We start from the raw sequence: 16422 nt of genomic DNA on the forward strand, positions 1-16422 counted from the left end.
TTAAAAGCGAGTATTAGCCTCTATACTAAAGTGTTACCAAAAATATAATGCTAAAAACACAAAATACTGCTCTGTTAAATGCCAATTGCATGTATGGTTGGTTGTGTATGATTAAAGCAAAGCATACTGACAATAAATATCTTATTCTGTTACATGACAAAAATATAAAACGTGCTAATTTCCCTCAACAAACACATGAGACTGTAGCAGCAGTCGATTCACAAGCTCATTTAAACGGTGCATACTGCTTGTGCCTCAGCACGCACCGTTTCTTCCTGTTTCTAATCCATATATTTATTGTGACAGAGCAACGAGAAAATGGCTTGCCCTCGGCGACAAACCGTCAACTCTAAGCTGCCTCCATTACATGATCCTCCTCTGAAGAGAGAGAGTGGGTAAAGGTAGAAGAAAAAATCCTTCCACGGAAAGATTCCCAAAATTTTGCTCATATCCCATTATACCTCGCAATAATGGCTGCCTTTCACTCATTAGTGGAATAGTAAACGAGAACAAATGCCCTTCTGTTTTATTATTTTGTCCATAAAAGAGCCAGACAGCTAACATGAACTGGTCTCGCATGAAACCGTATGAAGCATTTGATTTTAAGAATAGTATTTTTATATAATACAGAACAGGTAATAAGTGTACAGTTTTCATATTGTTGCTGCACTATTGAGTATTTCTTTTGGATTGGTCCCATTCACTTCCATTTTAAGTGTCTTGTAACCCAGAATTTTTTTAAAGCAAAGGAGGGTCAAGTGGATATCAATTTTGGCGCTAATAAACTCTACGCAACAAATGCTGCTCATTATGCTTAACTTCTATTGAACCCCAGAATTAAATAATTAATCAATAAAGCAACACAAGTAACAATTATCCCAAAGGTTGAATTTACTGCAATTTTATCTAGGTAAAAAAACAAAAACAAATGTGAGACAATGAAATCACAAAGCAAGATGACAACTACAATTACAAACGTAACCACAAGTGCACATTCTTTTGTCTGAGCAGATGTGAGGACAGGTTACGAGTACAAACACATACAGCGGCATGTTCAAACACACACACACACACATATAAAGGGGCTGAGCAGGCATATCTGCACAGGGAAGGGGAATTTAAATCACCTCCATGCTTCCTTGTAAAAAGAAGACAAATGACCAGGAGTGCATGTGTACTGCGCTAATGAGCACGCGGCTATTGTTGCACACAGTTGCCAATTGATTTCATATGAATCCCTCGCTCAGGCAAATGAAGAAAGAGTGAGAGACTCCTCTGGCTTTCTGCGGGGGGGAAAGTTAGGACCTACGGGAGCCACGGGAGGCTTGCGTTTTATTAGCGGAGCGCACCCCGATTCGCCATTTACTTCTTTAATTACTTTGCCTTAATGAACCTTTTGTAGCATTTGTTGTGTATCACGGTTTAACATCTTTGAATTAAAACACTACTCAGTGATGCAGACCCAAGCAGACAGACGGGCCGATGATTATTCTTAATTGGAATTCAAATTGACGACGGCCAATCATCATAGGTGGTTCAACAGGAAGTAACCTTTCAAAATTAATACATATACTTTTAATTTCTCTTTCAGTGCAGCACAATACATAAATAAAATAGTCTTTTTCTGACTACTGAGAACAAATCTGCTTTATTTCAATACTATATAATTTCACTATGTTTTTGGTTTCAGTGCATGCTGAATTGCTACATTTTGTGATGACGTCTTGTTCCAGTGGGAAACTGTGTGATGGTGGGTCTCAACTGGAGGCTTGTAACCTGAAATTCAATTGCAGTTTTCTTCTGGTGTATCAAGAACAGGCACAACAATACAAATATGAAAATAATCAAATGCAACTAATCATATAATCATTTACAGTTAAGATAGCAAAGTGTACAGGCTTAAAGAGAGGGAAATTTAATTCCCATAAAAATGTTTAAAAATAAAGAAATTATTATAAAATAGTGTGCAATTACATGCACACAGTACTATTAATACTTATATATTCTGGAAGGTTTTATTAAACTGATTAAACTGACATAATAAAGACTTTGAATAAAGACAGAATGTAAAGACTTTTACATTCAAAAAAACATATATTTCAAATAAATACTGTTCTTTTGAACTTCCTATACATCAAAGAATCCTGAAAAAAATTATCTTGATTTCCACAAAATATTAATACAAAAGCAGCACAAAAAAAAAAAAGTATGTTCTTAAGGCAGGAAATCGGCATATAAGCATGATTTCTGAAGATTGTTTTACAGTAAAATAATGGCTGCTGAAAAATCAGTTTTGCCATCACATTAAATTGCATTTTAAACTAAATTACATAAAAACAGTTTTAATAAATATACGGACCCAAACTTTTAAACGGTAGTGTACTATATGTCCAGTTCAACCTCATGTTTATAATTTTACAATCTGTCGGGTCTATGCACTTCATAGTAACATTAATACATTTCAATTTCTGATTATAAAGAAGCTAGTGCTTACTTTATATAACAAACAAAAGCAGTACTGTGTTGGTTTACCACTTGATGTCCAATATACAAAACCTGCAGCAAAGCCAGTTGAGAATCACTGATTTGTAAGAACTGAGTTGACATTCTCTCATAATAGAAATCCAGCATTATTCTTCTCCAGTAGGGAAGTGATCAAACTCTACATTGTACTTCTGAGAAAAAAAAAGACGACTTGTTCTCTACTAATAACAAACCACCACTCCATTAGTTATGTGAGAAGTTTCTGTGCCGTGAGGTGACGCATCATCTTCGTTCCCACAACTGCCCTTCTGGACCCCGTCACAAAGTCCTTGATGTTATCAAAGCAATTTGGGTCCACTTTAATCATTGGTAAAATTGAGCTGCTTGTATCTCTCCACCCCTCCAACTCTCTCCTCCGATCTGGGACAGAATCCAATCACTCATAAGAGAGTCTATTGATTGATGTAATCTTATTGGGATGTGAGGTGAGGGGAAAACACGATTGATTGCTTTTGTCTGTGACACATGTTGCTCTCGGCTAGCGATGCCTATCCTCTTTCATCTACTGTTTAATCTCTAAAAGGAGTTCTTAGAGACCCCCTGGCACGCTCAGAATCCCTCCCTCTCCCCGTCGTCTCACTGGTTTCTCGGTGCAGGGTGAAAGCCCGGTGGCTCTGTTGCTTGATCTCTTCTCATCCTACCACTTACAACTCTATTTCGGCCGGACGCTCCTTTTAAAGGCTGATCCGGTCAGCTAGGTTCAGGGCAAGGGCCTTCATCTGAACAGGCCGCTGATTGGAGAGATAACGCATGACAACTCCGTTTAATCAAAGCATTGGTTTAATAGCGTAATGTACAATCCTAAATCTCCCTGGATAAAGCAAAGAGGATGTATTTAAGTTAAATTGGCTCCTGGCTGCACTTTTACGGATCGTTATTACTGCAATCATCTTGCATTTAAAAGAGACACGGGCAATCACCAACATTAGAAAAATTCTTGGAACATTTAGGCCAGATTGGAAATTTCGAGAAGAGATTGCAAAGGGGCACAACAGAAAAATCACTCTGGAGATTTATATCAGTTTTCATTAAATGATAATGTGGCCTTGTTTGAGAGGATCAGAATAAATCGGTCAGTCCTGGACTACAGACATTCAGCAAAAGATGGAATAAAAGCAGGATAAAATAGACATTGCTAAACATATACCAAGTCTAAATCAGAATAGCTGTTGCTATTTATTATTTGAGAAAATAAACTAACAAATTGACACAAATGTGTAGAAGTTAAAGAGACTTAAGTAAATGAAACAGGTTTCACTGGAAGCCATTGTGGCTTTGGTGTCAGTAAGAATAGTTTTTATTTCTTTATTGTTCTTTTTTTAATGTCCAATTCTCGCTATAAGCATTAACTAGAACTTTTGCCTCAGTGAACTCCTAATTTGCTGCTTATTAATAGGCAGTTGTTAAGTGTAGGTAATGGGTGGGAATAAGGAATGTTGAATATGGTAATGCAGAATATGTGCTTTATAAGTACTAATAAACAGCCAATATAATAATAATAAGCATGCTTATAAGCACCTAGTTAATAGCAAGAAATAGTGCCTAAACTACAGTTTTATGTATTTATTTAAGTAAATTAACACATTTATTCAGCAAGAATTAAGGCTGAACGGAAAATTTTGGAAAATAAGCTAATTGCAATTTATTTATTTATTTTTACCAATATCGAGATTGCGATTTAATTTGCAATTATTTTTAAAGCTCTTTATGTTTTGTATTATTCAACAAAGACAAGATATAAATCATTGTTTAGCATGACCAACACAATGTTAGATAGATTAAACTAATGTTCTTTTCTGTAGGCCAGGCCTATATGTTACGATGAAATTAGGTGATACAGAAATTGAAATGAATGACATTTTTATTAAACAACTACATTACACAGTAGTATATTGACTGATTTGTTGAACTCCAACCTTGCAAACATGTAATAATTATGGCAACATAAAGCACTGACAAATAAGCCTGGTGTAAACATTAATATGAAAGTCAGTAACAAATCACAATAACTTATGTAGATTCCAGAACTACAAAAACAAATCTGTTGCTTTACCACACTAGTTTAGGCACACTAGTTTATTAAGTTACTGTAATAAACATACATAAACATGTGGACTGCACTTTTTAAAAACTACCTTCTGTTAACTTTAGTAAATAAATAAGAATAAATAAGAATATATATATATATATATATACACACAGTACAGACCAAAAGTTTGGACACACCTTCTCATTCAAAGAGTTTTCTTTATTTTCATGACTATGAAAATTGTAGATTCACACTGAAGGCATCAAAACTATGAATTAACACATGTGGAATTATATATGGAATTATATACATAACAAAAAAGTGTGAAACACCTGAAAATATGTCATATTCTAGGTTCTTCAAAGTAGCCACCTTTTGCTTTGATTACTGCTTTGCACACTCTTGGCATTCTCTTGATGAGCTTCAAGAGGTAGTCACCTGAAATGGTCTTCCAACAGTCTTGAAGGAGTTCCCCGAGAGATGCTTAGCACTTGTTGGCCCTTTTGCCTTCCGTCTGCGGTCCAGCTCACCCCCAAACCATCTCGATTGGGTTCAGATCCGGTGACTGTGGAGGCCAGGTCATCTGGCGCAGCACCCCATCACTCTCCTTCTTGGTCAAATAGCCCTTGATGCCTTCAGTGTGACTCTACAATTTTCATAGTCATGAAAATAAAGAAAACTCTTTGAATGAGAAGGTGTCTCTAAACTTTTGGTCTGTACTGTATATATAAATATATATATATATATATATCCTTATTATATTAAGACTTCAGTAATGAAATGCACCATAACACTGTTACTGCTCAAGTAATTTCCATTTGCCTTTTTGAAGTATGTTCATATATAAGCTTTCAAACATTTCTGTGTGTAGCGTGCCAGGGTTGCCAGGTTTTCACAACAAAACCCACCCAATTGCTACTCAAAACTAGCCCAATCGCTTTCGAGGGGAGGTCCACAGGTAAAAATCATGTTCCAGGGGGTAAAACACACCTTTTTTGGAAGGGCTCCCCAAACCAGGAACTTGGCAACACTGTAGCGTGCCAACGTGATGCTTCCTCTGAAGACTGCTTAGATGTTTTCGACTTGAAGCAGCGCTGCTTGGAACGATCGGTGCATGTAATCAAATTATCGCGAGAGTTATAAAGAGCAGACATCATCTTATGCTTTCTCTCGCTGTACTCTTCAAGTCGAACACACCTCTTTATTCTCACGTGACCAAGTGTAATCGCAGCCGCTGCAGTTGAACAATCACGTTTTTTTCATATCACAAATGCAAACAATCATTCAGCCCTAGCAAGAATGCATTAAACAGATCAAAAGTGATGGTAAAGTATGATTACTGAGAGGATTAAATTATATATATATATATAAATGTAATCAAACTAAAGTGTTATTTTAGCAATATTTCACAATATTAGTTTTACTGTTTTTATTATCAAATAAATGCAGCTCCTACGCGAGCATAAGATGTGTCTTTAAAACATTTTTTTAAATAATTGAACTGTAGCGTATATTGTATATATATATATTTTTTTAGAATTAAAAACAACATAGCAACAACCTAAAAGAGCCCACCCCTTGAGTCTGATCTGGTCCCTAGATATTGCTCAGGTCATTTTATCAGTCTCTATGGGATCTTTTTTTCGTTGTTGCAAATTTCATCATTCTCTAGGGAAAAGTTGGAAGTCTGATTGCATAGAAAGGTAATAGCACAGCCTCTGTAACAAGCAGCATGATTTCAGATATCATGTCCACACAGATGAGGCTGGATGCACATCTTAGGGGTTTGTTCACAAGTATGAAGCGTACAGGTGCATCTCAAAAAACTAGAATATCATGGAAAGGGTCTTTATTTGTTGTAATTTAATTCAAAAAGCAAACTTTCTTATATTCTAGATTCATTGCAAACAAACTGAAACATTTCAAGAGTTTTTTTGTTTGAATTCTGATGGTTATGACTTACAGTTTAGTAAAATCAAAAATGGCTGAACTGACTTTGGACTTGATAAAACACAATGGAGCAACACCAGCAGATGTCAAGGCACCCCAAATTATCAATGACTTCGGAAACTTCACACTGGAGTTTGGATTCTCTATCTCTCCTGTCTTCCTCCAGACCTTGATTCCCAAATGAAGTGCCAAATTTACTTTCATCTGAAAAGAGGACTTTGGACCACTGAGCAACAGTCCAGTTCTTTTTCTCCTTACCCCAGTTGAAGTGTTTCATGTTTTTTTTTCCTCTGGTTCAGGAGTGGCTTAGTTCTTGGAATGTGACAGCTGTAGTACTTTTCCTGAAGACGTCTGTGCGTGGTGACTCTTGATGTGCTGACTCAACTTCAGTCCACTCCTTGTGAAGCTCTCCCAAGTTCTTCAATCGTCTTTCCTGACAATCTTCCCAAGGCTGTGTTCATCCCTGTTGCTTGTGCACCTTTTCCTACCACAATTTTTCCTTCAGTCAACTTTCTATGAATATATTTGGATACAGCACTCTGTGAACAGCGAGCCCTTTCAGGAGTGACCTTCTGTGGCTTACCCTCCTTGTGGAGGGTGTGGATGATTGTCTTCTGGACCATTGCCAAGTCAGTAGTCTTTCCCATAATTGTGGTTGGATGTTCCAAACTAGCCCAAGAGGCACCCAGTATTTATACTCACAATTATTCAAACTAATCAAGCTTAAAATGGAATATTCAATTTTTTTGAGATACAGAATTTGTAATTTTCCTAAGCTGTATGTCGTAACCATCAGAATAAAAAAAAAACAAATCTTGAAATATCTCAGTTTGTGTGCAATGAATCTAGAATATAAGAAAGTTTGCTTTTTAAAAAATTTAATTCCAATAAATAAAGACCTTTTCCATGATATTGAAATTATTAAATATTTTGAGACGCACCTCTAGTAACACAATGTCAGTGCTTCCCACAGACTGTGGGATATATATATATACTTGTGGCGGCATATATATATGAAATGCTTTATCATACCTTACATGCAAGATAAAATGAAAATGACATCCCAAAATTTCTGAAGACTGGGTTTCCTTCCGAAATACAGTGATATAAAAACACCTGCATCGGGTTTTGATTTTGAAATGTGCAGTGCTTATATTTATTCAATGAAGTCAAAGCCTTTTGGAAAATCTATTTGTGGCGGTCAGTTCAGATATTGTAGTGGGCCGCCACAAATAACTCAATGTATGGGAAACACTGAATGTCATTTGAGGACATCTACAACTAGTTGAAAAAACAAACAAACAACAAAACAAGGCAACAAACAAGAATCGTTGCACTACTCCTGATAAGCTACAGCTAAAACACCCCTTTAATACCAAAATAAAGGCAGGATTACTTCCTAAATGTTTGAACATTGTAATTAAAGGTTTTATGTTAAGGGATTAATCTGCATGGTAATTTTGACTGCCCTTTTGTGGATTATCTTCCTGCAAGCAAGAGCAATTTCCACAGTGACCCCACAAAAACGATTGGGTGGCAGAAATGCGAATCTCTTGAACAATAGCGATGTCTGAACGGTTACTTTGTCTTGTCTGTATACAGACCAGAAGATTGCATATTATAATTTTGATATAGTGATAATTTGGCTATTTCTTGGATTTACTCGGATCCAAAGTGTTATATACAAGACTTGCACTGCAACTCTTTAGTTCTTGGGCCCGCTGCTTTCACCCATATGGATGGTACAATCGCAGCAAATTTATCACTTGGGTCCAGCACAATTACTTGGGGAGCCACCACGTGACAGGGATCAATATGGCACAAGACGCCCGGCCATTGACTGCTGACCATGACAAAGTGCCCCCGTTGCTTTTTGTGAATCCCTTCTATTGAGGGAGCAGATTATCAGCCTTTGTGAGCCTCCTCCTTTTTGATTTACTGTTGAGGTGGGAATGGTAGTATTAAGAAGCCTTTGTTTTACAAGGAAGAGAGGCAATGAATGGGCTTATGCCTGAAGCCGCAGTGGCCGGCCGATGCACTGACAAAGTAACTCCTCTTTATTATCGCATTACCACATGGCTCACTCATTCATTTAGTCTGGTACTCAAAGACAGGATGGCCATCGAGGATGCTAACTTCGAGCAGCACCAGCCACCTGAGGGACGCAGTGTGTTTCTCTGAGTAGACAGCAGGGGGCCATGATGTGTCAACTTTTGCACATATTGCCTCTAACAGATGATGGAGGGTCAGTTTGGTGGTTTGAATAATGTTGGTTAAGGTTAAAAGAAACATTCCAGGTTCGGTGCAAGTTAAGCTCAACAGCATATGTGGTATGATGTTGATTACCATAAAAAGTCATTTCCATTTGTCTCTTCTTCTTCAAAATCCAGGATACAGTGAGGCACTTGCAATGGATGTGTAAAGAGACAATTTGTAAACATTAAAATATTTACAGTTTCATGAGTATATTCATAAAGATGTAAACAATACACTTGATTTTAGAGTGCAAAAAAGACAAAACAGTTTTATAGCTTAAAATATATTAAAATTTTAACACAAGAATTCATGTAAGTGCTTTTATGGAATTGCGATATTCACTTTTCTGATTTTAAATCATCCCAAAAAAAATAAATACAAATGGCCCTATTTACATCCATTTTAAGTACTTCGCATAGGCCTAACATTTTACCTTTTTCAGTTGGCTAAGGGGTCAAATCAACTTTCTTTTTTCTTTTTCTTTTTTGGTAACAAATGTTGATTGACCTTAACTTGTAATAAATACAGAATATTAATTTAAACCATTGAAAATAAATATATAAATATGAATAAAACGACACATTTTACTAAAATATGTAGACATTCATGTAAAAATTTATACATTTGAAAAAAAATGTTTGAATTTCATGAACAAAACTAAAAACAAATACATGAATGAATTGATTAGAATAATAGCAGATTCTGTTCTACATTATAGTATTTTGTATGAAAATATTGATTTAGAAAATTAATAAATTTAAAAAAAAAAAGTCTGAATTTCATTTACAAAAACTGAAAATCATGAATAAACAAATAAATAAATTTCGGCTTCTACCATGCTTTTACTAATTAGTTAGGCACCTCTGGGCAGTGCAAGTCATCTAGCAAATGCACAAAGGGGGAGGCACGCGATCCTGAAGACCAACGGTGCACATATACGCTGCAGTGAACTGGCTAGGATAAAAGATACTGTAGAAGCTGTAGCGTAATAGATTTTAGCTGCTTGGCCACTCTTCCCACACACTGCAGCCCTGCTGCATGGGTTTTCTGTTTTAATAGTGGTTGGGAGTGCAAAAAAAAAAAGAGGTGAAGTCAGCAAAAACAAAATGCCGCCATTAAATCATCTCCCTGAATCCTGTGTCAGGTCTGTAATAGGAAAGGCGATCATCATCGGAAAGGTTACTGCTCTTCCAGAACATCCTCTTCCCCCGTTTTTCTGCTTCCCGGGTTCAGACCAGAACCATTCATCCCGCTGGACCCGTCGTACCAGACCACTGGACTGAGTATGAGAAATTGGGGTGCTCAGGTTTTGGTCATGCCAAACTGATTCTATCTTTCCGGTCCACAAAAAAAGGCTCAGAGCTTAGGTGGGCCGGGGCCACAGAGAAGCAGCTTGTTCCCGCCACCGTCGCCACTGTTGTATAAGCACAAATGCTATTCGCTTACTAGCAGACACACTAGGCTTTTTGTTATGCCGCTAACTAGATTTCCCCATGAAAGCCTCTCCACTCTCTCCCTTCCTCTCACTCTTTGTGAGCTGGCTTGGCACGGAAAAGAGAGAGATGGCTGGTGGAATAGAGGGAGAGAGACAGGAAGAGTGCACAAGTGTGAGCAGATGAGATTTGCTAAATGGGAAAACGACGATACAGAGAAGGAAAAACATCAGGAGAAAACCGCAAGAGAGAGAGTATTACACTGAGATGTGTTACAGCCACCTTATGTCTGCCAGGGCTCTTTTTCATTTACGATCAAGTCTATGGACCACTCAAAGTCTGTTCACTGACTGTCCTTGTATGCGTATTGCACACAAAAATGGCAGAAATTGACAGTTCTGATTGGTGGCTGACCAAAAAGGGTTTTTGAAGGCAGATACAATATCTTAAAGGGCAGAATGGCCAATATAAAGCTGGTGCATCACAATTTAAAGTAAATACAACATTTTAAGATGTGCTTCTCTGCATTTCTGTTCTGCTCTAATTTTTTTCCTAATTTAGCTTTTTTAATGTAAAAAAAAAATTTAATCAATATTATGCCGATATCTTGGAAAGCAGGGGGCCAATAGCCGATATAAAGCCGATATTTTTTTTTTGCTAATTTTAATTAATTTTTAAGAAATTTTAAATAATTTGACAATGGATTAAAAAATAAAGGTGTCAAATAAACATACTTGTACTTTAGATGACAAATTATTTTTCACATATAAATATATATTTAATAAAAATAGAATTAAAAAGGAAGTAAACACTGTAACCAACAGGGGACTCAGTATTATGGGAAGTTTGTGTGCATTGGGAATCATTTTTCAAATAAAACCAGCGTAACACTCATTTTACATGCAGCACACAGGGAAAATGACATGAATATGACAGTGGGTAAATGCATAAAGCGCAGCATAATTTGAAACAGCTGGATTTAACTAAGTTTGCAAGGTTTGTGAAAATGAATGTTCATTAGTCATTCAAAGATTTGTTTAAATTATATAAATGTGTATTTGTTTAATGCTGAGGGCAAACAAGAAAGTATTATAATGTTTGCCTTTATATTACTAATAATACTAAAGCAATCGTTATAATATTTTTATATACATTAATTCCTTTGTTTAAGTGTTCTATCGGATTATTATTAGACAGAACTGTTAACAACGACAGTAAACAAGAGGGAGAATGTGAATAATAATTCAATGTAATCAAGGAACTGAAATAGTTGAAAACACAAATTATAACTGTGAACTATGGTAAATCTGTGCTTCCAATACTAATTAGCCAAACAGTAAAATTTACTGAATGGGAAAAAATAAAATAAAATAAAATAAAATTAAATTAAAAATCACATTTACGAGCTTAACCCATCCCTAAATGACACAGAAAACAAAACAAGTTCTGACTGATCAGTTTACTTGTCATTGTCAAAGCTGGCATGCAATGGAAAATGGAAATTGAGGTCATTTTTTTCTCCTATTACTATTATGATGATATACAAAAAAAATGTAGGGATGATTTTGTTCAATGGGGATTACATGGATCACTGCTGGATGGGAAGGATTATTGCCCAGCACATTTTATTATTTCCAAGAGATATTAATGCAAAGGGAAGGGGAAATTAATATTTTTGATTAAAATTACAAGGCTACATGAAGCCAAAAAATCTATTTTTTTTTTTTAATGCTGACTTTAAACATTTGTTTTCTGTCTAGGCAGTTCTGGTCAGAATAAGCTGCAGAGTGGACCAGCAAAACTAGACACATCTCTAGTGATAAACAAAAGCTAACCTGCACAATCTATTAGCCGGACCGGCTGAGACTCATTCATCATGATGGCAATGAGGCGAAAAAGTCAAATGTTTATTAAGGCTTGCATGATGCAATGCCTCTGTCCCAAGACCACACTTGCGCGAAATGACGCACGGTAACAAAATCACTGCATATACACAGGACACAAATACTCACGGATGCAATGCCATAATCTCAGTTTAAGTCACATTAACACATTAATTATGGGGAATATCTAAGAAATACATTACCATGTCAGATATTTACATTAAATAAATATATGAAAAAAAAAAAATTCAAGTACAAATAAACTTTTCAATTCCAAAACATTTGAGAAAAAAACAACAACAAAAAAACAGCACAGCTCATGCCAGAAAGAGCTCAATACTTCGCTTAACTGACATGACTTAACAGGCGACCTGTAATCTAAAGGGCTCCATCTTCAGCATTATCTCGACAAAGCAGATGCAGTATGTGCCCCAACAAACACTTACACACACAGTATGCTGTGAGCTAGGCAAGACAGCTGTAGAAGAGAGAGATAAAGCTGTGGCTGGAGATACAGTGGGGTGAGAGGTTAAAGGGCAGCTAAAGTCATCCAGAGAGGGAAAGCTGTGTAAATCCCAGGGAAGGAATTGTTGTGAGAAAGCATGTGGCTGTTCCCAATGGCATAAAGGCAGAAGTCACAGGATACCGTCAAAGTGGGAAGTTAGACCCCCGTGTCACCTGTCAGCCAAATTTGATTATCCTGTGCATCTTGTCACTTACAAGGTACAGGCAGGCGATAATCGGCGATAATGAACGCGATATTACGTAGCTTTGTCAGTGAACTATGGCTCTGTGTAGTAAATGCCACTCCATTTGAAAGCAGGTGATAGATATTTACTTCTAATTATAGAACCGGCTTTACTTCGGGATAGAAAATGTATGAGTATCATGTGGTGAATTTAAATGGTTAAATATACCTAGATATGTTCTTGTGAGATTCACGCTATCACTGATATGATACTAAGGAAAGAACTATAAGTTTAAGTATGAATATTATCATTTTGAGCTATATTATGCTACCACAACTAGTAAAAAGATTCAAACACTTAAAAAATAAAAAAAATACGATTGGACTGATTCTATCTTCTAACCACTTTTAACCATACAATTCACACATCACAGGCAAAAAAGAGCAGAGTCACGAAACAAAAGCATTAAAAGCATTCATAATAAAAGCACGACAGAAGACACAATTAGCTTTCAGAAGCACCTTTGACTCAATCAACATAGCTGATCGAGTGAAGAGTGCGCTGTTTTAAAGCCAATGTAAAAGCAAGAGAGAAAAGAAAAGTCCAGGAGGCCCAAAGAAGGCCAGATGACAGCAAATCGATTGCAAAGATGGTGAATCGGCCCAGAATCTGGCTTAATCCAATGAGCAAAAGGCCCAAAAACAGCGTTACTGTTCATGTATTCCACAAAGAACGACGCTATGTGCCTCCAAACTGGCTAACTGAGTATTCTGTCCATATAAAGTCCATTTAAAGTGTCCAATGAGGGTCGATCGCCCCCTCCCAGTGCAAACTGAACCAATTTTACGTTAGTCCATATACGATAGTCTTTCAGAATATTTTCGCCGGACCGTCGTTTAACCATGATTAGGTCCATGGATTTGGGCAGAAGGGACGGTCGAAGGTGGCTCCTCCCCGACCCCAACGCCGCTCTTCAAACGAGTTAATTTCCCTCTCTCTCTCTCTCCCTGTCTCTCTCTCATCTGTCCTTTTCTAGGGGAGGAGGTGGTGCCCGGCTCTCACAACCTGTTCAATGCAAAGACAGAAAGAGTCAGGGCAACACACCTCACACCACAGCCGAGGCCAAACGGCGGCAAACCCGAACTAGCCGCAAAACACTGCATATCTCCTAAAAGCATTCAAAGTACTTGTAACCTGACAAGCCATTTTCCAATTACCCAAAAACAGCTTTATGTCAGATCGTGATGTGGCGGAAGTGGTGACTGTTTGGCACTTCTTTTATGTCAGTGTCAATTAAAAGTCATGCTTTTTTATTTTAGCAAAAACATAACACGGTTAAAAGCATGACGGGGAGGTGTTAAAGGAAGGAAAAAGACAGGATAATAGATCTGGATCTGACGCTTACATTAAAATAATCCTGTTCGAAGGAACTGCAACCTCTTACCGGAGGCCAAATGGCGACAGTAAATCAGACAGCTCATTACTGCCAAACCAAGTGAGCAAATACATGTGGCAGCCAAATAGAGAAGGCCCTGTGGAGCCAGCGCTGCCTCCCACTCACACATGCATGGCAGAGTCCTTATAACGAAGCCTGAACTTTAATCATGAGGCGAATATAACACCCCCCCACCCAGATTAAACACGCTCTCACATGCACAGATGCTTCAGAGACGTGCGTCGCACAGGCTTTACCCACCTCACTAGGTTTTCATTGTCGCCGGGGCCCTTGCAGGTGGTGCACTCGGTCCGCGTGTCATCGGCTTTGGGCTTTTTCTGTAGAGTCGAGTGCCTCTGTCTGCGCTCCCGTGGTGAAGGTTCCTATGGAAACGCAAGCTATTAAAGGCGACTGCCGTGTGTGTTTGAATGAAGCTAGTGAGTGGAGAGGGCTGAGATTGCTGTGTAAACATACACAAGCTGTCTTCCTTCATCACACTCTCTAAATATTAGAGGTAGATGAGGGAGAAAGAGTCTTAAAGGGGTGTGGGGTGAGGAAGGGAACACTCACCTCAATCTTCTCCTCCTCGCAGATGGAAGTTCTTTTCCTCTTCTGGCCTCTGGTTCTCTGGTAAAAGGGAAAATGAGATTTGGTCATAATACAGAACGCCAGACTTCAAAAGAACAATGCAAGTGTTCTAATGTCAGATTACTGTATTTAAGATTATTAAAATAAACATGGGAATTAAATTATAGCGACGTCAATAATTCTTGTTGAATCAAGTATTAACATTTTTATTTTAAATGGATTCTCACTTAAAATCCCATTTAGAAACAATCAACAAAAAAGGAGAACTAATGAAAAGTTACGCAAGTCCTAAAGTGCAAAAAATGAAGAAAAAAACATACCTAGTCACTTGTTAACGTAACATCACCCCTGAATGTTCATGTTCAGAATGGGTTAATTGACCTTAAATGATGCTTATTACGCCCATTTTTACAATATGTAACACTGGTCTCAGGCAGGGGTGGAACGGTTCTGGGTAAAAAAAGAATCGAACTGTACGGTTCCTCTCCACACAATTAGGCACGCACTAGGACCGCGGTTTAACTTAAATCTGACAATGCAACTGTAATATTGTTTCTTATAAATAACAACATGCAAAATAAAACGGTTTGCTAATGTATGTTTCTGCTGATATATGCACATTCTGGCTTTCAAAAGTACTACCCGAATTCCGGAAAAGTTGGGACGTTTTTTAAATTTTAATAAAATGAAAACTAAAAGACTTTCAAATCACATGAGCCAATATTTTATTCACAATAGAACATAGCTTACATAGCAAATGTTTAAACTGAGAAAGTTTACAATTTTATGCACAAAATGAGCTCATTTCAATTTTGATTTCTGCTACAGGTCTCAAAATAGTTGGGACGGGGCATGTTTACCATGGTGTAGCATCTCCTTTTCTTTTCAAAACAGTTTGAAGACGTCTGGGCATTGAGGCTATGAGTTGCTGGAGTTTTGCTGTTGGAATTTGGTCCCATTCTTGCCTTATATAGATTTCCAGCTGCTGAAGAGTTCGTGGTCGTCTTTGACGTATTTTTCGTTTAATGATGCACCAAATGTTCTCTCTAGGTGAAAGATCTGGACTGCAGGCAGGCCAGGTTAGCACCCGGACTCTTCTACGACGAAGCCATGCTGTTGTTATAGCTGCAGTATGTGGTTTTGCATTGTCCTGCTGAAATAAACAAGGCCTTCCCTGAAATAGACGTTGTTTGGAGGGAAGCATATGTTGCTCTAAAACCTTTATATACCTTTCAGCATTCACAGAGCCTTCCAAAACATGCAAGCTGCCCATACCGTATGCACTTATGCACCCCCATACCATCAGAGATGCTGGCTTTTGAACTGAACGCTGATAACATGCTGGAAGGTCTCCCTCCTCTTTAGCCCGGAGGACACGGCGTCCGTGATTTCCAACAAGAAAGTCAAATTTGGACTCGTCTGACCATAAAACACTATTCCACTTTGAAATAGTCCATTTTAAATGAGCCTTGGCCCACAGGACACGACGGCGCTTCTGGACCATGTTCACATATGGCTTCCTTTTTGCATGATAGAGCTTTAGTTGGCATCTGCTGATGGCACGGCGGATTGTGTTTACCGACAGTGGTTTCTGAAAGTATTCCTGGGTCCATTT

The 16422-nt window shown here is 37.7% G+C and overlaps 1 protein-coding gene across 2 annotated transcripts in view; it reads right to left on the reverse strand.

Annotated features, from left to right (window-relative positions):
* The window catches only part of LOC132145436 (PHD finger protein 14-like), a 101144-nt gene that overhangs the window by 28313 nt on the left and 56409 nt on the right, over window positions 1-16422 (reverse strand). Inside the window, exons 15-17 of one of the 2 annotated variants that reach the window (XM_059556475.1) lie at window positions 14790-14846; window positions 14481-14602; window positions 12099-13849 (exon numbers count right to left, since the gene is read on the reverse strand). In XM_059556475.1, the coding sequence (XP_059412458.1) occupies window positions 13843-13849; window positions 14481-14602; window positions 14790-14846 (186 nt within the window). In that variant the 3' untranslated portion in view covers window positions 12099-13842. Of the gene's footprint in view, window positions 1-12098; window positions 13850-14480; window positions 14603-14789; window positions 14847-16422 lie in introns of those variants that run through there. The other variant, XM_059556474.1, reaches the window with a different exon arrangement.

The sequence above is a fragment of the Carassius carassius genome, chromosome 8, assembly GCF_963082965.1.
Source record: "Carassius carassius chromosome 8, fCarCar2.1, whole genome shotgun sequence".
NCBI lineage: Eukaryota > Metazoa > Chordata > Actinopteri > Cypriniformes > Cyprinidae > Carassius > Carassius carassius.